Genomic DNA, 27861 nt, shown 5'->3' with positions numbered 1-27861 from the left:
AAAAAGACATGTATGTACAGTTTAAGAATATATTATATGGAATTAAAAGGTTAAAAGAAAGGTAAAATATCATTTAATGACAGAAGGCATGTAGTAGATTGTGTACAAGATCTTGACCAAAAATTGATGCACATATCGATGGAAATGACATCACAACATTTATTTCCATCAAGAGTAGCATTAATTTTTGGTCAAGATCTTGTGTTGCCAAGCACTCTGTAAAGTCTACTCCAGCACATCCCAAAGACTTTCAATTCATTTAAGGTCTGGACTCAATGACTGTGCGGTGCCAGTTCATGTATGAAAATGATTTTATACACCCTCAAACATTCTTACACAATTTGAAATTTCAGACTTGATTGTCTGTTTAAATCCAAACAGCGACTTTCTTTTTTTGGCTGGGCAGTGTATATTTATAGATGTATAAAGAAAATGTAAAACCATGAAAAATACATTTTGTAAATCTTATTTTAATCAAAGAATTAACTTCAGGCAGATTGAGAAAAGGTGGCCAACTAATGCTAAAATACACCCCTCCCGTTAGTTGTTCCAATGAACACAGATAATATCTAACGGTACAAATCCAGAGATGATTCTGAATGTTCAGAGGAAATCTAACAAGTAACCGCTGCTGAACAAACACTTTTGCTCATATCTGTTGACAGCCGCAGTGTGCATTTAAAAAAAAAAAAAAAGACACTTATAAAATTTTACCAGTTTATTTGAATTTTAGTAAAAATATACTATTTTAGAGTTCTCGTATTTTGCAGGAAATCCAAATCACAGTCATTGTTTATAAAAACACAAAAAAATTGTCAACAGGCAATAATGCATTAACTGTTATTATTACATGTATAAAAACAAACATTATAACACAAAGTTACTTTCTGTTTTCACGAGTGATGGAAATAAATGTCAAATTAATGTGAACAGTCAGCTACTCTCTGTGTGTCAAATCAGAACTAACACTGAGCTGTCCTCAAGACAACAGACGCAAATGCAACATCACAACCCATCCCAACCCCCAGGTTACTGGAAGCCTATGTAGATGATGAGAAATTACTCTTTTGGGACGGGAGGTCGTAGCGGTTTCCTCACTCTTGCACACCCACCAAAACCACATATTCCTATAGGCATGCTGGAGTGAGTGTCCTCTATAGAGCAGCGATGGCTTTAGCTGCCATCCTCCGGCCCAGTGGAAGGCTCAAGTCTGTGATGGACAGCACAGTTTTGGGTTTTGCAAGTGCCTGAAGCTTCACCAGTTCTGAAATCTGTGAAGACAAATTCAAAAAGTAAAGGTTTTCCATACTAAAATTTAGAGCTGAACGATATTTTTTTAACTGATAATCATATTTTACCCCAATAAAAATAAAAAAAGATTGAGATGACTTTTTTCAGTGTCCTCAATGTACTTACTGTAGTAATAGTAACAGTAAATTATGCATAATTACATGCAACCAACTCTAAACCAAACCCTACAGTAAGTACATGTTGTTAATTAATATTACTCAGTACTTAAATGTATAATTACACTGTAACAATGACACCTTAAAACAAATATATGTATAACTGATTTCGATTATTGATCAAGACTTCTCATTTGATCATTTTCTTTGGTTACACTATTTTAGGTTGTCCTTGTTACAGTGCAATTATTCAATTAACAACATGCACTTAATATTGGGTTTCGCTTTGGTTTAGAGGTAATTGCACATAAACATGCACAATTTAATGTAAATAAAGTGCTACCATTTCTTTTTACATTTCATTAGAATTTCTGCACATTCATACAAGCAACAATCAAGAGAACGCCAACTCATACGCAGGGTTTATTTTATCTCATCTAGTTTCATGAATAAAAAATATGTATTTACATCAACACACTCTCAACATTATGAAAAATGGTAAAACCTTAAGAAGCTAAAGAGAAATTCTTAATATTATTTCCAGATATTCCAAATTGTTAATTTTTTCTATTAAAACTACAAAACTTTGTATTGTAGCACATATTTATTATAGTCAGTCACTGACAATGTTTGATCCCAGATTTAGTTATAGCAAATAGCACAAGTGGCCCCATGAATGAACACAGTTTGGCTGTATTAAGCTTTCATTTGAGCAGAATAATCAGAATAAAATAAAACATGTTTGTCAGCGTTTTCAGATCATCAGTGCTTTATGCAGTGCAGAGAGAGCATGTGCACATGGTTGCCAGGTAGGGAAGATTAAAGGTAGGGTAGGTCAGAATTGTCTAAAAAAACTTATTCAAATTTGTTTAAACTGTCTTTATATACCAATACATAATTAAAATGCAAGTACTCTGAAATTTAAACTCTTGACATCTGGTGACCAAAGCAATGCAAGACGATTATACTAATTTAAGTGAGAGAGGCAGACATTTTAATCATGATTCAAATACGATTAATTGTGCAGCTTTACCAGAATGCTGAATGTATATCAGTGTGTGTGTGTTGTGCATGTATAGTACTGTAGATGATTCCCTCACCATGGTAAAGGGTAAAAATTGCAAGATACTGCCCCGGCTGCCCTGTTCTGAGCACTCCACACACTCCTCGATAAAGCTCTGAACAAACTGTGTGTGAGGGCCTGCTGTCTTAGACCCCAAAAGAGAGGAAATCAACAGGAACAGATTTGCTAGAAAGGAAACAAAAAAGAGAGACAAGAATCTGCTTGTAAGAGGTAGTGCAGTGGTGGTAGTTTTTTCATCTATATAGTGGGACTAAATGTTCATCCGAGATGAAGCACAGACCTAGCACTCTGTTGAGAGGGTCTCTCATATTGACGGTGTGAAGCTGAGAGGCAGACAGTGAACTGCTCATGGAACGGTCACCTAGAAAGATAACACCAGTTTACTTCGTGTCAGTTTTAACAGACCTAAATTTTGTAACATACGTAGAAACCGTAAAAAATTTGTACTATGTCACAGTGGCTATCAAAGCGGATTTCACTAAAACTTCCCTTTCTCGTTTTACAGCATGAATAAAATCAACAGTTTTATTTCCAGCTCTTCCTCCTTTTTTAGTGAAAGTGACAAAATAGTCACGAGAGTTTTCTCGATATTCTCACTTTCTATTTTCTATGGTACCTATCCATTTACGTTAATTCATTTAGCAGATGCTTTTATCCAAAGTGGCTTACAAATGAGGAATGCAACAAATGATTCACCCTAAAAAGACAATAATGTGAGAAGTTTCAATCGTTGTCCAGATTAGTCCAAGCTAGAACAGGGAGGGGGTGGGGGGGGGGGGGGGGGGTCTATATTTTTAGTAAAGTAACAGTAATCTTAAAGGCAGTTAAAAATATTTTTATTAATTCAGCAAAGAATCTTAATCTAAATGAAGGAAAAAAGTTTTTTCGGTTTGTCTTTGGCAAATTATTTTTGGCAAATAAGTTACATCCATTGTGTCATGGGCACATTGAGTGATACTGCCACAGGAAGCTCAAAACTATCGCAAGCTATGTTGCATTTTTGTGGGGATTTTTCAGCAAAATTGACATCTTACAATTATTGCAGCATAGGCAGATTTGGTTAACAAGTTTCTAGATTGACTAATAGATAAAAATCGCACATTAATCCTCAGATAGACGTGATTTTAATGCAGTTTTTTGTGCAGCTTGTGTTAAGTGGGGCAGGCAGGAAATGACCTGGACTGGACAGCATGACAGTCTCGTCCTCATTGGAGCTAAGCAGACGCATCAGTTTAGATGGCTGTGTGTCATCCAAAGGGAACAGGCTGGTGTAGTCCTACAACCAATGAGAGAACAATGAGTGAGACTTACATTTTAGTTTAAGTTTTAAGAAGTATGGGCTAAAGGGGTAAGACATACATGTGTTAATTATGCAAATGTATGTAAGCATACACAGTATGACTGAGTTCAGTTAAAATGCCCCATTATGCTTTTTCAGACATTACCTTTCACATTATCACCATACCATGTTACCATAGACATTATGTAGTGTGTAATATAGATGTTTGTAAATGTAAATGGTCTGAAAAGTTATAAAGATCAAAGTGAATATTAAATTGAGGTATTATCTGTCTCCCAAAAAAACTGATTCTGAACTGCCTGAAACGAGTAATTCCAGTTTTACTTTCTGCCCAGACCTACGTAGGTTTGTAACAAATTTGTATAATGCCAGCCTATGGTCTTCACTGGCTGCCCACTAACAACATCTACTTTGATCCGTCCGTCCTCCTCAAACACTGTAGTTGTAGCTGAGGACTGGAAGAGATTGGTTTCTTGTTGTCGACTTGTCGAGAAGACGCAGTTTTCTGCGCTGTGAAAGCAAATCCACTTAGCAGGCAATTATCAAGGATGAGGGCGCGGGCTCAAATTTATACGGTAAAATTGTAACTGTTCATATCACAGTGTATCAAGTGCTAAGGAAGCCTCTGGAGCTGAAATTTAGATTCAAATAGGCATTTCCTTACTGACACACGCTGTAAGCGGTAGACCAATCACAACAGACTGGACATTCTGACCAATCAGAGCAGAGTAGGCTCTCTGAAAAGCGAGGGTTTAAAGAGACCAAATCCTTTATCGTACCGTTTCTGACACTGTGAGAAAAGAGGCGATGCTGCAATATATATCATGAAAAAAATGTTGTATGCATGTAAATCTATTGTAGGAGACATCCTACAATAATTAGGAATCTTTAAAAAAGCATAATAGAGGCAATTTAAAACATAAGCTGTGTGAGAAACAGTGTAACCGACCTCTATATCCTCACGTTGTCTCTTGCGCTGTCGTGCCGATGCTTGACCCTTATGATGAGACGAGTAAGAACTGAGAGCACACCATACTGACAACCTATAACACACACCCGCACATTATAATTTTTTCATAAAGACCTTGTGAAATCAAAATGTGATTTTTGTGGCTTTTAGTTAGTTTTGAAGATAACATCTACATGCTAGTATACTTTGAAAGGTTGACAGAAAAGACATTTAAAATGTTGTCTCTCCTCTGCGTTAAAGCAGGTGTTCCACCACACAAATTCTGTCAGATGAAAGAAGGTTTACATCTAGTAAGGGTGATTGACCTCATATAAAATGTTCATTTAACTAACTGTAAAAAAAGAAAAAAAAGAAAAGAAAGAGAAACCAAGGGAAAAGCCTGACAACATATTAATCACAACGGATGTCCGTTTTGAATCTCAGACTGAAAAAAAGAGGAAGCAGATGAAAGAAAGCAAGTCAAGAGGAAAAGAGGAAATAACTTCAGAGTTCATTCATACATAAATTCATCATTAATTTATGAATCATGTTCCAAACAACAACAAAATAAGCACAAAAATAAATAAATAAAATTAAGTTAGATAATCTCAATATAATAAAATAAATATAAATTGTATTTATAATTAGATATTAAATCACATAATTAAGCCATCACATAATTAAGCCGGATCTTTTGGATTTTTTTTTATGATGTTAATAAAAAAAAAAGTTTACATTTTAATTTTTTTTTTTTTGTATTTCAATTAATGTTAATATATTAATAGTAAACTTATGTCAATTGTATTTATAATAATACATTAATTTAAATGATTTGGATCCTGCTGCCCCCTTGGAAGGGTGTTCTGAGTGCCTGTTTTGATTAGTCCACCAGTTATATTTACATTTTACATTTAGTAATTTAGCAGACGCTTTTATCCAAAGCGACTTACAACTGAGGACTACAGCAAGCGAGTCATCGTGAGGCAAAAATAACGCAAGAAGTGCTCAAAATACAAAGTTCAGGCATTGCTCTGAGTAGCAAAAGCCAAACAAGGGAGGATTAAAGGAAAAGTTTTTATTTTTTTATTTTTTTATGTCAAGTGCTCACGGAAGAGATGAGTTTTCAGTTGTCTTTTGAATGTAGTTAGGGATTCTGCATTCTGGACGAGGGTAGGGAGATCATTCCTACCCTCATTATTTACGCTTTCAGTATAAGAAGTAGTATATGGAGTCAAAATAGGGCCATATATATCTGCAAAATAAATCAATGTTTCGCAAAAAAAAAAAATGTTTTGCAAAAAAAAAAAATGTTTTGCAAAAAAAAAAAAAATGTTTTGCAAAAAAAAAAAATGTTTTGCAAAAAAAAAAAAGTTTTGCAAATAAAAATAGAGTATTGAGAAAAAAATGCTTTTTTGCAAGTAAAATAAAATAATTGCAAAAGAAAAGTTAACCACTGAGAGAAAAAATAAAGTTTAGCAAAGTAAAACTTCAGCAGCATTGACTGCAACACATATTTCCCTTTGCGCCGCTCCTTTAAATCCGCGTTTCTGTCATCCGTGCCTCTGCGGCGCACGCTTTCCTTTGCGCTTCCTTTTTCTTTGCGCCTCGCTTTGTGTCCCTGATTTGACGTGGGGGGTGGGGTCAAGAGGTTGGGGTGTGTACAAGGGACGAAGGCGCGTCCTTCTCGCCTACGTCATCAGCGCGAGCCCCAGACCGAGTTGATCGATCGAAATGGTGGAGCAGTAGTGATGGGATTTATGGCTCTTTGAGGGGATCCGTTCCTTTCAAAGAGCCGTTCAAAAGAACGGCTCTTTTGGCTCTTTTTAAATATTTAGTCAGTTTTAAGAAGCCAGCTTGGGAGCATCTTAGTTTATCCTCACTGGGAGGAATGATGAGGTGAGATTTGTAGTCAAATAATTAAAACTCAGATATCACACACCAATAGTTGAATTATTCTGAAATATTGATTATTACCTCATTTGTCATGTGTGGACTATATTCCATTGCACAACATCCCTCTGCTTAGGAAGTGACATCACTATTTTGGATTTACCTTTAGTACAAAGTGTGTGTATGTGTAAAGCTATGTTGACTTATGTTATTCATACAATACCTAACGTTACTCACAAATAAACATCAAAAACAAAGCCGGCTGCAATGAATTTCTGTGCAAAACAGCTTTTACTACAAACACTTCCACACAAGAACATTTTGATAAAAAACAAAAAATATTTAAAGTTTTAAATATATAGGCTACTGTAGATGAAATTAGAATAAATAAAATGGAAATGTCTACATACAATCCACTATTACTACTGTAAACTTTGCAAATAGGACATCACCCGATGATCGATGATGTGACTTATATGGTTATGTATGATCAACTCTGGAAATATTCCTTCATTCAAAAAACGTAATTTGATTTAAGGATGGAGATTGCACAGGAAAGTAAAGTGAGTGAGTGAAAGCAATTGGGACATTGCTTAATTTGTATTATCTTATTGGTGTCGTGCTACAGACATAATTTAAATATTATGCAGGAAACAGAAATCCGATCAGTTATCCAGATACATTTGTTAATATGAACAAATGTAAACGCACGGTGTCCTGATTGGCTAATGATCCGATCTGCTTGATCAGATCATGGTGATCGCATGTTAATGCCAAGTGTAAACACAGCCTTTGTGTGCATCTGTGTGAAACACGCATAGGAAAAAAAGAACGACAAAGAACGGCTCCCCTCCAGCCGCGACTCGGCTCCCATCGTTCATGTTTATGAGCCGTTCAAAAGAATCGGTTCGTTCGCGAACGTCACAACTCTACGGAGCAGAGACATGCGGGTGATGGATCACAGGTATGTATTATTGATAGCTTTCTTATTATTATTATTAGACTCCTATATTATTAATAACAGATACTTCAGACCGGCTAGAGGGTGGTATTTAGCAGTATCTGTTATTAATAATATAGGAGTCTAATAATAATAATAAGAAAGCTATCAATAATACATACCTGTGATCCATCACCCATCCGCCATTTCATCGATCCACTCGGTCTGGGGCTCGCGCTGATGACGTAGGCGAGAAGGACGCGCCTTCGTCCCTTGTACACACCCCAACCTCTTGACCCCACCCCCCACGTCAAATCAGGGACACAAAGCGAGGCGCAAAGAAAAAAGGAAGCGCAAAGGAAAGCGTGCACCGCAGAGGCACGGATGACAGAAACGCGGATTTAAAGGAGCGGCGCAAAGGGAAATATGTGTTGCAGTCAATGCTGCTGAAGTTTTACTTTGCTAAACTTTATTTTTTCTCTCAGTGGTTAACTTTTCTTTTGCAATTATTTTATTTTACTTGCAAAAAAAACATTTTTTTTCCTCAATACTCTATTTTTATTTGCAAAACTTTTTTTTTTTTTGCAAAACATTTTTTTTTTTTGCGAAACATTGTTTTATTTTGCAGATATATATGGCCCTATTTTGACTCCATAGTAGTATCATATTAATACTGTATATTAAAAATAAGAACTGTACACACATAATAAAAAAAAATTTATACCCAATTTAGGATTTCGTTTAAAATTTAGTTACATTCAATCTGCCTGCGCAAATATTTACACTCGAATACAACATATAAAAATAACAATATTGCGAATTGTGATTCTGTTCCATTTTAAAGCATTTCAAATATCTTCATTTTTGTTCAGCAGAAGAAATTAATTCATACAGGTTTGTAACAACTTGAGGGTGAGTAAATGATGACAGAATTTTCATTTAAGCGTATCCCTTTAAGGCCTAGGATGAATCGTATATCATTTAATTATCCTTAGTCATACATTTTTGGAATGACAAGGGGGTGAGTAAACCTTATTGCTTTAAGTGTACCTTAAGTGTAAGTGTACTTTAAGTGCTTTAAAGTGTGTAATGTATTCACCAAAATTTTAACACAAAATGCTATTTAAAAAAGAAAAGAGAAAAAAAGCCATACTTTGCCAGGGCTCTTCCGGGCGGATCTACCAGGCTGTGCCAATGAGCAGGGTCAGTGAGGAGACGTGGCAGAATGTGTCCCAGTAGGGTGAGGGTGATCTGCTGTGTGTCCAGGCAGAAAATACTGTACAGCAACTCCACCACACGAGACGCCCACTCTTTACGGGTCTCCTTCAGGAGCTCCTACAACACAAACACATGCATAAAAGTCGGTTTACAGGTGCAATTCATTTCCCTCAATCTTTAATAGTGCAATCCCAAACACATTTACCTTAACCAGGTTGTTAGTAAACCAGAAAACCCCTCCCATATGTAGTAGGTTCTCAAAGAGATGGAATGCATGGGAGTCCACCCAGCCCTTCTCCAGAACCTCCCTAAACTGGGTTTGCAGAGCCTGGTGGATGGGCTGGCGTGCTGGGAGAAGGTTACGGTAGGGAATAACCTCCTGACCTTCGACCGCTGGCCGCAGGGACAGTCCTGTCTGCTGAAATACATCAGCACACATGTGCTCCAAGATAGAGCTCATGATCACCACACTGGAGAAGGTGTGAGAGAAAGAGGGAGACAAATACCAGTCTTTCAGGGCTATTCAATTCTGTACCTGGAGGACCACGATCAGCAGTGTTTAGTTCCAACCCTAATCAAAACACACCTGCCTGAAATCTTGAAGACCTGGAACTAAACACGGCAGTACATGGCACGCAACTTTCTATATGTACTGTCAAAATTAGTGCGTTAACATATGCGATTCATATTTTCAGTTCAAACCGTTAAAAATATTTAACGCAATTAACGCAGCATCTGTTTTTTCTGTAATCTTTGGCTGCCATTACATTATATGATCACACTCTTATTCATGCAACTGCTTTTAAACCATTCAAAAATACAAACAAGAACGCGTATAAGTATGGAAGTAAAATAATGCCAAATGTAAAAAAAGAAAGAATAATTTTTTTGTGAATTTAAATAATGCCTATTTTTTTCCAAGTAGTGCGATTAAAAACATTTCAAACACATTTTCATTATTAAAAATTAAATGCATATTCACCTTTCATATTTCACTTCCAAAATTTTCAAACTGTTTAAAAATACAACCTATAATATTCAACAGGCAATTTTCTGTCCATTTTATTTCGTTTTGCAAATCCGCTTCCACAAATTCAGTGGTTCAAATTAGACAGTAAATTCAACATTGACATCCAGGAACTGCAGGAAAAGCAGTAGATTACCGAGCATAATCCCCATCTGCTGTTAGTCGACCTCACCAGCAGGTGGTGCAAAAGCGCATGTTGTTGACAAAGACCAGAGCAACAATTAGAGCAAGACGTTCTCTTCAATACTATTGAAGTTAGAAACGTGTGTACCAATGTCGTATGTAACTTTAGAGACAGTCCCTAAATGTGTGAATGTCCAATGCATACCTGTCAACACTTCCGTTTTCCCCAGGAGTCTCCCGTATTTCACAACCTTCTCCCGTGAAAAAATTAGTTAAATAAAGTCTTAAATGAACAAAGAGTTGTGAGAGAATGAGGCACGTGTGAGATGCGCGTCTGTCAGCAGCGGCTGCTCTTAAAGGGACAGCAGCCAAATAAAGCTGTCTATCAGTAAAGTTAATCAAAGAACAAAGGGAACAGAGAAAACCACTCACTGCTCTTGACTAAAGAACTTTTGTAACTTTAATAAGGATTAATCTATATATAATTTAACATTTATGCAGTGCAAACTGTTTGATAACTATTACATTTCTGTATATTTCCTACCTTTTAGACATATTTAAAATATACTGTCTTTGTTGTTTCCACATTAATTTGGAGATTAAATGTGAAATTAGTACATTATAAAATATATTAAAAACATTAGCTTTTTTTAATGGCGATTCGTCAGAAGTAATCACAGAAAAAAATGTGATTAATCTAGTTAAAAAAAATTCAATCGATGAAAAAACAAAAGTCTTATGTTAATTTGTATTGAATATTATGTATTAATTTATGTTAATATCTGTGCAATTAATGTGCATTTAGCCTGCCTCTGCCATCCAGCACCCCCCATAATTTGAACCACTGAATTTGTGGAAGCGTATTTGCAAAGCGAAATAAAATGGACCGAAGATTGCCTGTTGAATATTATAGGTTGTATTTTTAAACAGTTTGAATATTTTGGAAGTGAAATATGAAAGGTGAATACGGATTATTGAATTTTTAATAATGAATATGTGTTGAATTGAAATATTCACAGCTTAAATATTCAACCATGCTGAATTTCAGCCCATAAAAATCCAAGCCCTAAAAATACATTAAAATTTAAATGCAAGCATGGTTAATGCAATGCCTGTTTTTTTTTTTTTTTATCAATTTCATAGAGACATTAGCACCAGTATTAGTATCAGTGATACTGCCCTTCAATCATAAAAAGGATGCCATTACAACAAATATTTTAAACATACTGTCTTTAAGTTGTTTCTACATTAATTTGGAGAGTATCTATGAAAACTCCAATGTTTTTAATCGCGATTAATTAGTTCCATTTTTTTTCAACCGACTGACAGCACTAATATATATAAATATATATAATTTCAGTTAGCATCTTAATTGTATGTTTTTTTTAGCATTTCAATTGATTTAGATAAACTCAATATAAACATGTTTCGGATCTCAAGACCAGTAATTTACGTAAGATTTAGTGTGGTTATGTAGTCTGGTGTGTTTGTGTAGAGATCCCTACCGCTCATGGTAGAACTGCAAAGTGTTTTCTCCAGACATAGGAGTCATGAGCTGACGAATCATAGTCTGAGGTTTATCTCTCTCATCCAATCCTAGCATACGAACATGAGCCACCAGCCACGCCACTGCACAGATGGCCATACTGCACACCTTCCCTTTGATGTTATCTGTGATCTTCTACACTCACAGAAAGAGAAAGAGATTTCTTCAGTTACAGCCATAAAGATGACACTACTGTATTCTGACAATATGGCACAACTCAGAAAAAATCTTTCCAAATTGTCACGACTCTTATTGCTTTAGAATCTTTGAGCCTGATTAGGGCCCCATGAATGTCCTCACCTGAACAGCCTCTACTGATAAAACTCCATTCTCCCAGGCATTGAGAACTTCCAGTATAGCTGCTGGGGTACTGAGACATATTTCATGCCATTTCATCTGACTGGAGAGGGATAGAAAATGTTTTACTAATAGATCCTTAAGACAGAAAAAAGCACCACAAAACCAAACAACCACAGCCAAAAACTTCCTCCATTTATTGAAACCAAACTGCAAAATATTAATTTAGCCATAGCTCGTTAGCATATGACAGCCCACAAAACCTTGATTCAACAATTAAAAAATAGTTTACTGAAGTTTTCATCAACAAGATTGTCCTGTTCCATGAATAAGCAAATTCTTAATAAAATGCAGTATATACAATGAAAATATGTGATTTTGGATGCAAAAATGTACTAATTCCAGCTTTGTTAGCATTTTATTCAAAGAAACTCTTTAATTTTAAACGAGATACCATACTATTTGGTATTAGTAAATTATGTTTTAACAAAGGTCATTTTAAAGGTGCACTATGCAGGATTTTCCTAAAACAATAACAAAAAAATAGACTCATACAAAAAGAATGCCTCAAAGTCAAAAATGGCATGCAGGGAATTTTTTTATGTGAAAATTTTTGAGAAAAGACAAATCAATTATTGAACCAATTCACAAAGAGTTTGAACCGATTCATAGAAATAAATTAAACTTAACTCCAACACACTCTATATAAATCAATGTTGTATGTGACAAGAGTGATTGGTAGATGCAGCTGATGTGAAGAAGCACTTACACAAGCTTCATCTCAGAGGAAGAATTGAGAAGGGCCACCAGACTCTCCACCTTCCCAGACTCAGGTCTGAAGCAGGGGTGGTCTGGATTCAGGGTTTTCCCTTCCTCTGGCATGCAAGTCTGCAACCATGTCTCAAAAAAGGGTGTCTCGCTCGATGGGCTGGGGTCCGAAAGAATCACCTGGACAGACAAGGAAGAGGATGTCAATGACTCCGGTATAGTAGAACGCCAAAAAAAAAAGTAGTGTTCTGTGATGGCAGGATGTGGTTATGAATTATGTAATAATGTTACACAACTTCATCAGACTGTAACATTCTTTTGCTCTATAGCTACACACACTATCTGTATAATAAATATGTGTGTGGAGACTGACCTCTGACCCATAGGTCTGCACGACATGACACAACATGAGGAAGGAAATGTCAAACAGCAGAGCTCGCACTGACGCAGACTTCGCTGGAAAGTATATTAACATGCGTTATGTTAAAAGTGTGTACATGAAAACACACACACGCTAAAAATAATCAACGCAAGTTCACACTGCATGTAATCGTATCAAAATGAAGCACATGACTTACATCCTTCTCCACTGATGTGTTTTGGAAACTCATTAAGCCTGAAAGATAACAGCAAATATATATATAAATATAGACACTTTGTTCATGTATTTATTTAAGGGAAATATAAGATGATCCTGATGCAATCTATCCAGTTTGTGCCATATTTTCATACTTGATGAATTTGCGAGCGAAAGACTTGAGTTTTCCAGTCGCTGCGGCAGCGGCCAGTAGCAAGTCAAGACTTTTCCCTGAGAGCATGTGACCCAAAACTCCTAGCAGCCCCTCAGGAGACTTAGAATGATCTGCATCCACAGTCTAGACAACCAGAAAGAGAAGAAAATCGATCAGCTAACAGGTTACAATAAGGTTCCATTTGTTAATATTAGTCAACATTAACTAATAATGAAAAAAATATTCAAAAGCATTTATTAATCTTAATTTCAATATTTACTAATACATTATTACAATAAAAAAGTTGTATCTGTTAATTTAATTACCTGAGCCATGAACTATCAATGAGCAGTTGTATTTTTATTAAATAAAGGATAACACTTTGTTGTACAGTGTCCTTGTTACATATGTAACATGTACTTACCATAGTAATAACAGTAAATGATGCATAATAACATGCAACTAACCCTCAACCAAACCCTAACCCTATAGTAAGTACATGTAACATGTAATTAATTAATATTACTCCATATTAAAAATATCATTGTTTTAACTATGACACCTTAAAATACACGTGTAACCAAATAGAGTTAAAGAGTAATAAATACTGTAACATATGTATTGTGCATTGTTAGTTAATCTGTATTAACTTGCATTAACTAATGAGACTTATTGAGAATTTATTTTTACTCATCAAATAAATATCATTGAGAGCATGAAACCATTTGGAAGAGACAGACCACATATTCAAAATCATAATTCACTCTAATAAAAATATATATATATATTTTACATAATGAAAATAAAGCCTATTTCCAGGACCATTACTTTTTTTAATTTGACATTATTTTTATAACAATTAAGCACATTTTCCCTCTAAATTCTCATTACTTTAATGCAAAAATCTAATTTTGCTCTAAAACACTGTACATATAATACTATAAAGTATAAAATACTGTAAGGTAATCGGTCATGAACATAAAATGTAAACAAATGTAGTTTTTGACCTCATAATATTTCATCAAAACACCATAACTGGATCAGCCGGTACAATCTTGTGTTCATCTGTCTCCACTTTTGAGTGCCACGCTCACATCTCAAAAACTGATGCACAGAAATAAGTCACCTGCATTTTTTTCTTTCCGATAATCCGTAACACTCGGATGAACATCACAGTGCAGAATAGAAAATCTGTCACTACTCCGGTTTCATCACGACTATAAACAGGCTAATTAATTTCTTTCTTTCTTGATATTGGGGTAAAATATAACTTGCACAAGCTTTTAACAGACTTGTGAGATTCCAAGACAATCAATATAAAATGATATAAAACCAGCTGAGGACCTTAAGGATGTTGGTGACTGTTGGTTCGGCTCTCAGGATGAGGCCTGGGTTGGGCTGAATATTGGCATTCTCTGCTGTCTTCAGTCTGGGCGCATGTTCTCTGTCCTCAGTCCTGAAAAAAAAAGAAAAAAAAAAGAAAAAAAAAGGAAAAAAAACATGGCACAGAGAGAGAAATCAACAAGGAACATAGATAAAGAATGTGCATGCTGCCACATTTTAATGATATAATAAAAATAAGAATAACATTTTCTGACCATACCGTTTTGCAGTAAGATTGGCAGTGTTCGGATCAGACAACAGACCCAGTTTATTACACTCCTGCAGTAACAGACTCAGGCAGTCACAGCTACACACACACACACACACACACACTGAACAACAGCCTTATAACTGAACAAAAACACTATTGTGAAGATTCAGTGGTATTCTTGAAGTACCGGTACCATATACACAATATGGTACATGACTATGGTAACAAATCAGTGTGTATACATTTATGCAAGTTCCAAGCTCTACCAGTTGATCTAACACCATGGTATTAATAAATACCTTGAATGTACTGCCAGTCATTTTGAATAAAAGCAAGTTTCAAGCCCATACAAATCATCATTCCAGCTTCCTATGTTTCAGCACATAACTAACACAGGTGTTGGTAGTGGCGACATACTTGCATCTCTGGTCAGCTTTATCCAGCAGTGGAGTGAGATTCAGAAGATATTCAAATGCCACGTTCACATCCTCCGTAAAATCCTGACAAACACCCACACACAGACAGGTCAGATGGAGTGATTAACATTTCGGATTATGTGGACTGTCATATTTAGCTGGCAGACATATGAGGTTTCAGGTGTCATGAGAGACACAAATTAGAACTAGAACCAAAATAGTTGAAATCCTACATGAACAGGGTAAGTAAACAGTCGAATAATTGTACCTGTGTCTTCTCTCCTTGTGGGTACTTCTTCAGTCTTAGTAAAACCTGAGGAATCTGGAAATGTCATGTGAAAAATATGAATTTTACACCATGTACAACAGCTGGACTATGTGAACTCCAAATAGATAATAATTGTCTGAAACAAAGTCAAGTACATAGATAAAGTAACATAGATAGTCTTGTTCTTCAAATATTTCTGTCTTCATTTAATCACGATATTCATTTATCTAACATTAATGGGGAAGGAATTGCTTTCCACATACATGTTAGACCTTAATAAGAAGGAACATAAACTTGTTTGTTCATAATTAAACTCCACAGAGTAACTAACTTCTATAGGGCCCCATGAAATAAATTTTATTTTCTTCTTAAATTCTGTGTTTTCCATTTTATTAAACTAACAATCAAGCTTTTAAAATGTAATCAAATGAAAATATAACAATTAATTTACAACAAAACATTGCATTTTTTGTCGAATAAGATGCTGCACAACAGAACTGTGTAAATTTAATTTACATGGATGAAAAACCTTTTTGGTTGTATGATATTCCTTATAAATAATAATATTATTATTATTACTTTGAGAAGCAAATTTTAGTATATGCTAGAGTAGTGATATATTTTCTGTCATAATTTCTTGAAGCTAAACCAGACTTTTATTTTGATGGTTTTACAGTAATTTTTCTCAAATGAAACAGTGACAAACTTGTGAAGTGACAAAATAAAAGTCTGGTTTAGCTTCAAGAAATGATGACAGAAAACATATCACTACTCTAGCCTATACTAAAATGTGCTTCTCAAAGTAGTAATAATAATATTATTACATTATCCATGTAAATGATGTTTGTCATGAAGAACTTTCAGTATTAGTGTAAATTTTACAGTAATTTTTCTCAAATGAAACAGTGACAAGCTTGTGAAGTGACTCTCAGAGCAACTCTGGAGATGAAGTTCCTGTGTTCATGTCCTCATTTATTACGGCATACGCTGAAACCATCATGAGCGTCACTTGTACGAGTTTGTATATCAGACGAAACCGCGCTGTTCATTCACACAGAGACATGCAGACATCACTTTATTAGCGACATGCACTGACTGGATGTTGTAGCGTTTATTTTCTGCTGTGTGATAGATAGGCTGCTAGATGAATCCTTAGAGTAAAAATGTCCAGAGCTTATCATCGTTACCTCGATATGATATTGTTTATCGCCCAGCCCTAACCATAACCTTATAGTAAGAACACATACAGTAGTTAATTAATATTACTTAGTACTTAAATGTATAATTGCACTGTAACACGGACACATTCAAATAAAGTTTAACCGATTTGTCTTTAGAGCAATCTTAAGAAAAAAGATTTTCTTAAATGTTTTTGGAAGTAAAATTTTTCTTTAAATAGAAAAGTATATTATTTTTAGGTAACAAAATAAGTAGCAAATATCAGTTTTATAAAATAGAATAAAATAAAAAAAATAGAAAAATATTCTTAAGAATGTTTTGTGAATCCGGCAACCAGGTTTGGAACACTACAGTATGTGGGTGAATAAATGATGACAGAATTTACATTTCCTATTTCTATCTCTTTAACTGGCCTTTTTAGCACAGCCAATATTACAACTGAAAGTTCTAGAGAGACCAGTGATTGGTGACTCAACCAAACCTTTAGGAAGGTGAAGGCCGTCCATTTGAGCTCCTCATTCCCCTCTGGAGACTCGATGAGTCCAGTGAAACAGGCCTTCCAGATCTCCAGTACAAACAGTGGAGTTGGGATACGCTACAAACACAGATTACAAAAACACATCAGACAAACCCACACATACACCACTTCATCTCAAGTATGAACACTGGTGTCTGAAGCCACCTGCATCCTCTTGATCATCATGAGCTGTTCAACTAACGGCTGTGTCTCTCCAGTGAGATTCATGGTTCCCTCCAGCATGACGAAGGCATGGACCGAAGGAAATGTGGTGTGGACCGGTGGATCACACTGATCACACAACATCTGAGGAATACTATGAAAACACAAATCAAATCATTTAAAATAATAAAGGCAGCTTTAAGTGAAACATGGAAATTAATCAAAATTACCAAGTTTTTTAAAGATTCATCTTTGTCATAATGCTTCTGGATGTTGTGTCTTTAAAGCTACACTGTGGCCATGTCCACACGGACACGGGTATTTTTATAACCGGAGTTTTTCCTCCTGCGTTTTTGAAAAAAATCTCCGTCTACATGAAAACGCAAAAACACGCTATCAAGCGCCGTCAAGAGCATTCCACACCAGCAGTCGGCGATATAACCCTAACCGTAAAGCCACGTTGGCCAATCAGAAGCCGTCAGCGACGCACAATCTGACGTCAAACACAGCGGATAACGGCGCGCACTTTGACGTCGCAAGGCAAAAACTCCGGTTTTACTGTCTACACGACAACACTGCAACCGGCGTTTCTGAAAATCCTCACCCTGGCAGGGGTTTTCAAAAATGTTCGGTTTCAGTGACCTGATACTGCGTTTCCGTGTGGACGAACGGGCGAACCGCGTAAAAAAAGTCACGGTTATAAAAATACCCGTGTTCGTGTGGACAAGGCCTGTGTTATGTTTTAAGTTGATTCTTAGCAAAAACCACTGTTCTTTCAAAATGATATGTGCTCATTAATGTATAATTACTTCTACCAACTAATCAAGTATTCTCGTAAGCGTAGAATTTGCCATTTATAATACATACGGGTGAGCTGCTCGAATGGCGGAAGCCATGTTGCGCCTCCATCTTGAAAATACATTAGCCAAAGAAGGACATACCTGGAAATTCAAGATTTGCCTTACGCATTTTTACACAGTGGCACCGTGACGAATGCCAGGGGGAGATTACTCGCGACTGCCGGCAGATTTGAAATAATACGGGCACCGCAGGAGTTAAAACGCCCTCGGAATGGGAGGGGCTAGAAAGTAATATTGAGTTGGTAGTCATATACAATTTCACCGCTAGATGGGAGTAATTCCTACACAGTGTAGCTTTAACCTGTTAAATTCTACTATGTACAAACATTTAAATGAATAATTTGATACAATGCACTTACTGTTTACATACATGTTGCGATTTTTAAAATTAAAATAAAAATACATCATAAAAACATGTAATAACATCTATACTTAAACTGTTTTATCCTACGCTTACCCTGTAACCCACCCTTAAACCTAACCACATACCATGAATTATGACCCTTACCTTACCCATACCCTCCCTCAATAGCAGCAAAAGTGTTTTGCAATACAACATGAACACAATAAGTGCATTGTACCACACTTATCTTAAGAACATAGTTGTTAAAGAGACCTAATATAAAGTCTGATCTGTGTCTCCTTGTTATTGCTAAACTAGCCTAATGACAAAAATGGCCAAATTGCATTAAGATCACTGCAATAAATCACAACATTGCTTAATTTTATAATTTCCAGCAACCTCTTTGCAAATGCATTTTGAATAATCAGTTTTTTTTCCCAACTCTTTCATTGCTGCACTTCAAACAGTGAGTCTGAGGGGTTTTTTGGATTCTCACCTATTGACCAATGAAACACATTCCTCAAGATTTTCCTTCAGCGTTTGATTGGTCACAGCATTAAGATTTTCTGACAGCTTGAGCAAAGCTTGCTCTACATTGGCCCAGGATGCTTATGAGACAAGAGAAGACATGGAAAATTAAATGGGATTCAATATAATGATCATCATGATTTAATCATTTATAAACAATAAAAAGTAATTCAATAAAAATGAACATTTACCCACACATATATATTTTTTTTAGATAAAAATAAATTAATTGGAAATCGTTTCTGATTGGCGATGCAAACAAATTAGTAATCCGATTCTCTGAAAGGCAGAGTTTAAAAGAAATGATTTGTAAAAATGAAATCACACTGAGTCATTCTGATTAATAAGCTGATACAGGCCACAGAAAAGGGTTGTAATGGAATACTAGATGACTACTTACTGAATCCTGTGTAATAAACACTATTTTTTTATGCTGGCATTATGCAATAGACAGCAGTATGCAGTGTCACATGGCATCATCATGTTGCAAGTGACAAGAGTAGGCAAGATTAGATCAGAAAATAGATGAGAATATAACAGTACAAAAATAAAACGAAAGCAAATATAGCAAAATATGAGATTAACAGGGATTTTTTTTATATATATACATTTTTATAAAGTGACAATGTCCAAAAGTGACATCAGTTTTAGATTAACGGAAATCAAAGGTACACCACCATGACATCTATAGTGCAAGGAAGTTTCCTCCGAGGAGGCAAGGGAGGCAGTGTCTCCTCAAATATAACTAGGAGAAATTCATCGATATTACAAAAATAAAGCTACATAAATGACAAAATGTGACATTAAAACTTATAAAAGTCACTAGTTTTTAATAAAGTAACATTGTCCAACAGTGACTCCAGCAGAAGCGAGAGGCTGCGTCTCTCTTACCTGAGCCCATTGACTTATACTAATATATATATATAGTGTGAGCCCTCATTTTTTTTTAAAAACACCACACACCACTGCACTGCAGTAGTGTTTACCAGGCACTGATGCCTGATGATTTGAAAAGAAAGCCATGATTAAGAAATAGCTGAACTTCAGTTCACAAATAAAATGTACCGGTACACAAAATTGCTACTGCTTTGTTACTTTCTTAATTTTTGAATTAATGTAAAAATGCAACAACAACAAATTATACTTTGATTTAATAAATGTATGATTCATGTAAACATACAAAACAATATTGTATTGGTGGGTTTTTGGTGGTGTACGAAATGTTTGTTGTTATATGTTTTACCTGGAAAATGTGTCAAAGTGAAACTGGAACACAAATTAATACTTTCAAAACACCACCATACAACTGGATGCAGTCCAGTTATTACCATGGCAGCCATATACTACTAATTAGCATTTTCAATTCAATGTTGGATCCAACTTTATATTAGGTGTCTTTAACTACTATGTACTTACCGGTATACTAATAAAATTAAATAAATACATGATTATTAGGTACAATGCACTCACTGTGTTCATGTTGCATTGCAAAACATTTTTTATGCTACTGAGGTGGAATACAAGTAAGGTTAGGACAGTTTTTGATTCAATAAGTAGTCAGTTAGTTTCCTATGCAATGATGTTTGCCAATCATAACAGTTGCCATTTACTGACAAGCCTTAAATGAGACGCCCTTTAAAAACAGATCATTTCAGACAGAGGGTCAGAATGAAGGTTGAAAACCGTTTTTTTACAGAGAATTTGCAGGACCTGGAGTATATTTCTGTAGAACAGTGCTCAGTTTAACTGCTCAGGACAGACAAGGGACTCAAATCGATTGCACTACATTACTGCCGCTCTCCACAATGAATTTGTAAAAGTGGGGATTTAGCACTTACTAGCATGAAGATCAAATATAGACACACTGCATAGAGATCGACTTAAGACTCAAACTCTCCACAATACACAAAGATACCTGACAATATATTATACCAGCAATAATGCAGTTTTCCCCAAATTTCCACACCATTACAAAAGTGACATTGATTTTTACAACAATTTAACAAACAAAAAGGTAATTAAGTGACGTACATTTTAAACAGTATTGTCGATATTGTTTGCTCTATTTTTCAATGTAATAATAGTTCCAACGAAAGCCACCGCAAAACTTTTGTGCACCTCCTAACACACAAGAGTGTTTCGTTAGTGAACAAATCTGCTGCTTTCAACGAATCTGGAGAGTCAATGATTCAACCCATTCATAAATACAGTGTTAATGAACGAATGAATGAATGACATTAAGACAGTCACTTGCCGCCACCTACTGGCGGTTTTAATTTAATATTTAAAAGTACAACCACAATTTTACCAATATTTCTTTATTTAAAATTTGCTTTTATTTAAACATTTTTCTCATAATATTATTTATTCATGCCACTGTAATTGCATACATGCCACATCTGAGCAGCATTAAACAGTGTATAAATACTATCTATATACTAAATACATTTAGATTTTGTTGATACTGATTTAATTCGATTGAATTTATTCATTTAGTTGAATTTATTGCTGTATTTATTCTATTAATAATTAAATGAATGTAATTTTAAGAACTTTACATAAACCGTGAGACATACATTTAATAGGATTAGAAAAACATTGCCTTCATAAAGGGAACACATTTACTGGAAAATCACTTTAAGGGGGCAAATATTGTCCCTTTATGGAAAATGGAAAAGGTGTGACTGCAGTCCAAGTGGAAGAGAGGGGGTACGCAAAATGATGTTAAATGCCTCAGGGGGTACACACCACTCTAAAAAGTTTGGGAACCATTAGTGTAAGGGAAGGGTCAACAAGAAATGATTTACAGCTGTAATTACATGCAGCTATATTTTGGTATATGTAAAAACCACTATGTACGACGAGTCGTTTGAGAATAATTGAACAATGTGGTAGGGCTGTGCAATTAATTGTATTTTGATTTCGGCTCCCAACGATCATCAAAATAGTACAATCGAGTAAAAACTATTATTTTGCCATGTTCTGTTGCGCGAGAAAACTTATTTTGTCTTGTGTTCTGAATGACACGTGCGCACATCCGCCCCTCCCGAAGCCATAACCTCTCTCAGCTTGAATGTTTGAACTGATAAGACTTAAAAAGAAGTGAAAATTATAAACTTTAGTTACGATGCAATGCTGGCCCGCATGTGCAAGTGACAATTCCGTCATGTCCCGACTCCTAAGCACGAGAGTGTAGTTTCGATGCTTGCCTTGTCCAACCCATTTTGAGAGACAGTCTCAAGATGCAGCACCGCTGAACACTCACGCGGTTTGTAAATTTTTTTTTGTGACCATTTTTTCCATAATCGAGCAGCCCTACAATGTGGCGATGTGCAATGTATATGAGAAAATTAATGTTTTTTTTTTTACTTTTGATGCATGAAAACCTTTTTTAAGAGATCTCCAAAACAAAATTAGGAGCCTTTGAAATAGCTTAATTTAAAAAGCACTTTAAATAGAAAAACAAAAAAGAGAGATTTGTTCATGAACGACTCAGCACCAAATAGATTGAATTGACAGTATTTACACTGTTGCTTAATTATATAAAATCTGTGCAAGTATATCATTACGAGATTATTATTATTAATTATTCTTAGTAAATACACACACACCTTGTTCCTCCAGGCGTGCGATGTGCACCAGGGCTCTGTTCTTGGTGCTGTGTAACAGATTGTTCATGCGTTCCAGGCAGGCTCTCAGACTGTTCTCTACTGCAGGAAGACCGCTGGACTCCCGCAGTCTCTCACAGTACCACGCACAGCCCTGCAGGAGCCAAACCACGGTACACAGCATTGCGCGGCACAGGCCTATACACTCCTCTGTCTTTCCATGGCAGCTGCAGGAAAGAAACACAAAAGAGAAAAACATTATTTCTGTCCTCGCTGCATCTCACTGACTGTTAGACGGACTAATGCGACTACCGGTAACTGATGGATGGCTACCTGAGTCGGTTGGAGAACATGTCCATGATCTCAAGCAATGATTTGATACATAGCTCCCGTGAAAAATCATCAAACTGTAGATAGACAAATAGAAATTTAGTAAATTGAATTGAGTCAAAAAAGTCTAAAGATAATAGGTTTAAAATAAAATAAAATAAACACAAACCTTGCTGATTGCTGTCAGCACACTAGAGTATGACACCATCTAGAGGTGGGAGAGAGAATATCACGTCAAAAAGCTGCTGGGCCTATTGTCATCTTGAACTTATACTGACACTTAATGGTGTAGATGCAGCATCACACAAAAGTAAAGCTTACAGTTCCTGTTGTTGTTGTACACATGCACTATTAGCAGACAGTCATCATGATTAATTTATTCTGTGAGAAAAGTTGCAAATAACAGGGCTATGATAAATCAAGCACTGCAAACAGAACGATTTACCTGTGAACTGATAGCATACTTCAGGTAGGACAATATGAGAGGGTTGGGTGATGGGCCAATCATAGCCTGCTCCAGAAGAGCCTCTGTATCAGGAGAAACAATAACAACACCATAACAACTACACGAAAGGTTACATGCATCACAGAGTGTTATCTAACACAGCGGCTGTCAACTGGAGGGTTGCAGGGCTGTTCTGACAGGGTTGTGGACAGCAACAAAAACAATGATAAAAAAAAGAAGCAAATAATAAAATGTGCCATATTGTACCATATGTGCACATAAAATTGTCAGAACATTTTTTTTTATATATAGAACAAATTTACCATGTAATAATATTGTATTTACCGAGTCCCTGGCAGTTTCTATATGTAATGTGTGTGTGTGTGTGTGTGTGTGTGTGTAGAATCTAAAAATAATAATATAAATATTTAGTTAAGCCTTATATCATGTAGCATATTTGAATGATTTCTGAAGGATCATATGAAACTCAAGACTGGAGTAATGGCTGCTGAAAACAGAAAAAAAAAGAAAAAAAGAAAAGAAAATCTAAATTGTAATATTTCACAATATTTTACTATATTTTGATCAAATAAGGGCAGCCTTAGAGAGCATACGAGATGTGTTCACATGATTCCTCAACAGTGGGCAAAATGAATTGCTCACAAATGTCTAAAACTGGGTTGTGTATAGTGTGATACAGTAATTTCTCAACTTAATATGAGATGATATATTTAGATATGACCTGCTAGATTGAGGTAGTCCCATGTAGCTCCTTTAGGACAGTTCTTCTTGATGTTAATGGCCCATTGATAATCACTCCAGCGCTCCTTCCACGCCTGCAGGATAGCCTGCTTCAGATTCACCACCTTCATTCTGTCTGTTTTATTAACTATACATCAAAACATTAATTAATCAACCATATGGAGATCATTTGTGTACGGCAGAAGAACGAGATAAGTTACATCATCTCTACTCATAACGTCTCACAGAAAAATAACACATAGTTCTCGCATAAGGTGTTATAAACAGTTATATCAAATATACAAATAGGCTAAAAAGCAAATTTATGATTTATTGTTTTTAAAATCCTGCTTACCACAAAATATTCCAGTTTATGCAGTAAATGAATCAGGTTTTTGTTCATTTCCAATTTTCAACACACCAGCGCTGCCATTTTGATCTGTAAGATCACGTCCTTTGATTGGCCGAGAATGTCTGTTTGCTGCAGTATAGCTCAATCCGACTGGATAGTGTGATATCGGGTCCTCTTATTGGTCGGGAGATTGTATTAAACTTTTGATTTAGGAGGAAACACTGAAAATGTAAGTTTAGACGTTTTCACCATAACAATAAGCGAAGTAATATTAAAAGCAATATAATCTCTTTACATGATACCATGCCATATTAATGTTTTTTTTTTCTTTGATGTAAATACATGGGACATGGATATTGTAATCAGTACCATAGCCTAATAATAGGCTAGCCCGTTATATTTAACTTAGCTTATATTATTTATATATGTTATAACATGAAATGGTACCACCATCATTTTATCTTAGTACAATGTTACCTTAGTATGCTATTCTGTAAACAGGACGGTACATTTATTACAACTCTAAATCCCTTTTTAAATTACAAACACTATGGAAATATGGACATTTATCAATTCTGCTTGTTCAGTTTCTGGATCTTCTGAATTTCAGTTCCTTAAAGATTCCATAAATTTAAATAAACTTACCTTGAAAACAACAACAACACGGTTATCATAACACAGCCAACTAAACACACTCTTAACTTAGCCATCAATTTAACTTTAGCCTACTGCATAATGTGCTGTATTTTTTTCTGGTAATGTATTTATAAGAAGTAAATGCTATCAAAACTACTGGTGTTTTCTATTGATTTTATAATCAGATTTGGACACACAGATACACAAATGAAAATCATGTTTATCAAAAAAAAATTAATACACAACACAAACATGCAGCAAATGTTTACTGTTGTACAGTTCTAAGTTTATTGATCACCCCTTTATTACATCTGGCTGTAGAATTTCATCATCACATAATATATTCTTATCATACATGATTATGGTGAGGAATGTGAATGTTCTTCTGCCTCAACATCACCACATGCCTCCTTTATTGTGGTTGGTGGTATTTTTTAACAATGACATGTTTTTATTCCTTTCAACTTCAATTCTGAAAAATGTTTGGGCAATTACAGAAATTGCCACAGCTGTCTCAGAACTACAAATGAACACCCTGCACCAATAACAGTACACATATAGATGCGGAATGTCTTAGTTGGATCTTTTTTCTTCTCTCAAGAAGACACCATGATTTAGCCTACTACATTGTCAATTAGGGTGTCTCCCATTTCATTTGAAAGTCTACACGTCAACATTTTCTAATCTAAATGCCCAAACATCTTCACAGCTCTTCCATCCTGCTGTCACCTTCTTTTCTGTTCACGTGTTCTTGTAACAATTGATTGGCAGTTAGGGCGATTCTAAGGGCCCCCGCACTTTTGGGGCCCCCAGAGATCAACTTCATTAGTAGGAACAGTACTAGTAGTAATGTAATAGAAATTATAAATGTATAATCTACAAAAGAGTTATAATTAAATAAAAACTAAATTATATGTTATAAATATATGTTTGGTGCAAAATGGGTGCGGTAGGCGGCCCAACCTCATATTCTTTCATAGGGCCCAAAATTGCTAGCGGCGCTTCAAAAGGCTTGAATAATGTTTGTTACTTTTGATTGTGGTAGCTGTGAATAAAATAAAATAAAAACACATTCCCTGTGATGTGTGTATTAAAGGGATAGTTCACTTTAAAATTAAAATTCTGTCATCATTTACTCACCCTCAAGTTGTTTCAAACCTGTATTAATTTATTTCTTCTGCTGAACACAAAGAAAGATATTTGAAGAATGTCAGTAACCAAACAGTAGTCTGTACCCATTGACTTCCATAGTAGGAAAAAAAATACTATGGAAGTCAATGGGTACAGACTAGCCTACTGTTTGGTTACTGACATTCTTCAAAATATCTTTCTTTGTGTTCAGCAGAAGAAATAAATGAATACAGGTTTGAAACAACTTGAGGGTGAGTAAATGATGACAGAATTTTAATTTTAAAGTGAACTATCCCTTTAACCATAGATATTAACCTTAACCCACCGGGGCCAACTGAAATCTTATACAATTGAGAATATGACGTTTTGTAAAAAATCTATAAAAAGAGCTGCAAATGGTTTTTTTCTCCCTGAAATATAAAAATTTTGGTTGTGTGAACTGTTGTGAACCCATTTAAGAATTGTGTACTAATGCTTTGAGAAAATTATGCATAGGCCTATGGTTTGTAATTTGTATGAAATTAGCCTAATAAAAACTGACAATCTTACACTTACAAAGTGTTCAGATCGCCGTGTTAATTGTTGTGAAAGCAGCGATCTGAGTTTGGAGAAATGTGTCAAATTGATTGAGAAATCTGTAATTGCTGTAACCGGGTAATTTCTCGTCATTCATTGCTATTTGTGAACCGCGGTTCAACCAAATCGACTCAGATTCAGAATAACTGTTCGTTCACGTATTAGATATGGCCCGGGTTTGGTTAGAGCAGGTCTCGATGTTAGATGCGATATGTCTCCATCGGGCCAGGTGGTACATGAGATCGCTGTCGAAAGCCGAATATTATTTTTGAGCTTCATTGGTCGCATGAAATGTTTCTGATTCACTAAAAAGGACCAGCTCATAAGAGTCATTCGTTCTTTCAGGGCTCGTTGTATTGGACAGTAGATTTAGAAGTCGAGGCCCGTTGGGTAGCAGTCGTTTCTCTTGCCCATCCAGGCTTTGCCCAAAGCTGCAAAATACATTAATGACATTGATTTTTTTCTTCTACAAGACAGTTCCACAAAAGCCCATGTCATCATCGCAGCTTACATGATCCCAGAACACCCTTAACTCAAAAATTTCTCTGTAATGACAGATCTAATGACACAGGTGACATATTTACCATTTATTTAGTCAAGTGTAAGACTGTCATCAAGCTGTCTGCTATTCAAGCGCTACTTAAACTAACTTTTTTTATTATTATTTCTAAATGATGTCAAAATTGTTGTTTTTTTGTGGATCCTTTCATGTCCACTAATATGTTGGGAATGTCTTAGTTACAAATAAGTTACAAATGTACAATGTACATTAAACAACTATTTCTGTGCCTCATATGTCATCAAAAGGAGTTAAAATAATAATGATTATAAAAATGAACCTTTATACATCTTGCACTGATGTTCCAGAATCACTTTTTAAATAAAATATCTAAATG

General features: G+C 35.5%; 1 protein-coding gene across 1 annotated transcript; it reads right to left on the bottom strand.

Moving 5' to 3' along the window:
• Positions 1-298: 298 nt before the first annotated feature.
• Positions 299-24770, bottom strand: med24 (mediator complex subunit 24). The gene is made up of 26 exons (XM_079595218.1): positions 24626-24770; positions 24272-24418; positions 23530-23612; positions 23254-23292; positions 23088-23161; positions 22758-22981; positions 19115-19226; positions 17419-17569; positions 17218-17331; positions 15558-15611; positions 15291-15373; positions 14883-14969; positions 14624-14735; positions 13281-13423; positions 13127-13164; positions 12922-13004; positions 12550-12728; positions 11784-11883; positions 11443-11618; positions 8993-9257; positions 8723-8904; positions 4740-4833; positions 3667-3766; positions 2771-2851; positions 2507-2655; positions 299-1271 (listed from the first exon to the last, which is right to left on the bottom strand). The coding sequence occupies exons 2-26, from the start codon at positions 24399-24401 to the stop codon at positions 1155-1157; spliced, it is 2970 nt and encodes a 989-aa protein (XP_079451344.1). The 5' UTR covers positions 24402-24418; positions 24626-24770; the 3' UTR covers positions 299-1154.
• Between the last annotated feature and the right edge of the window lie 3091 nt (positions 24771-27861).

This window comes from Phoxinus phoxinus, assembly GCF_949152265.1.
Source record: "Phoxinus phoxinus genome assembly, chromosome: 21".
NCBI classification, from domain to species: domain Eukaryota; kingdom Metazoa; phylum Chordata; class Actinopteri; order Cypriniformes; family Leuciscidae; genus Phoxinus; species Phoxinus phoxinus.
Note: the sequence above shows the minus strand (reverse complement) of the source record. Positions and strands in the feature narration are given on the sequence as shown.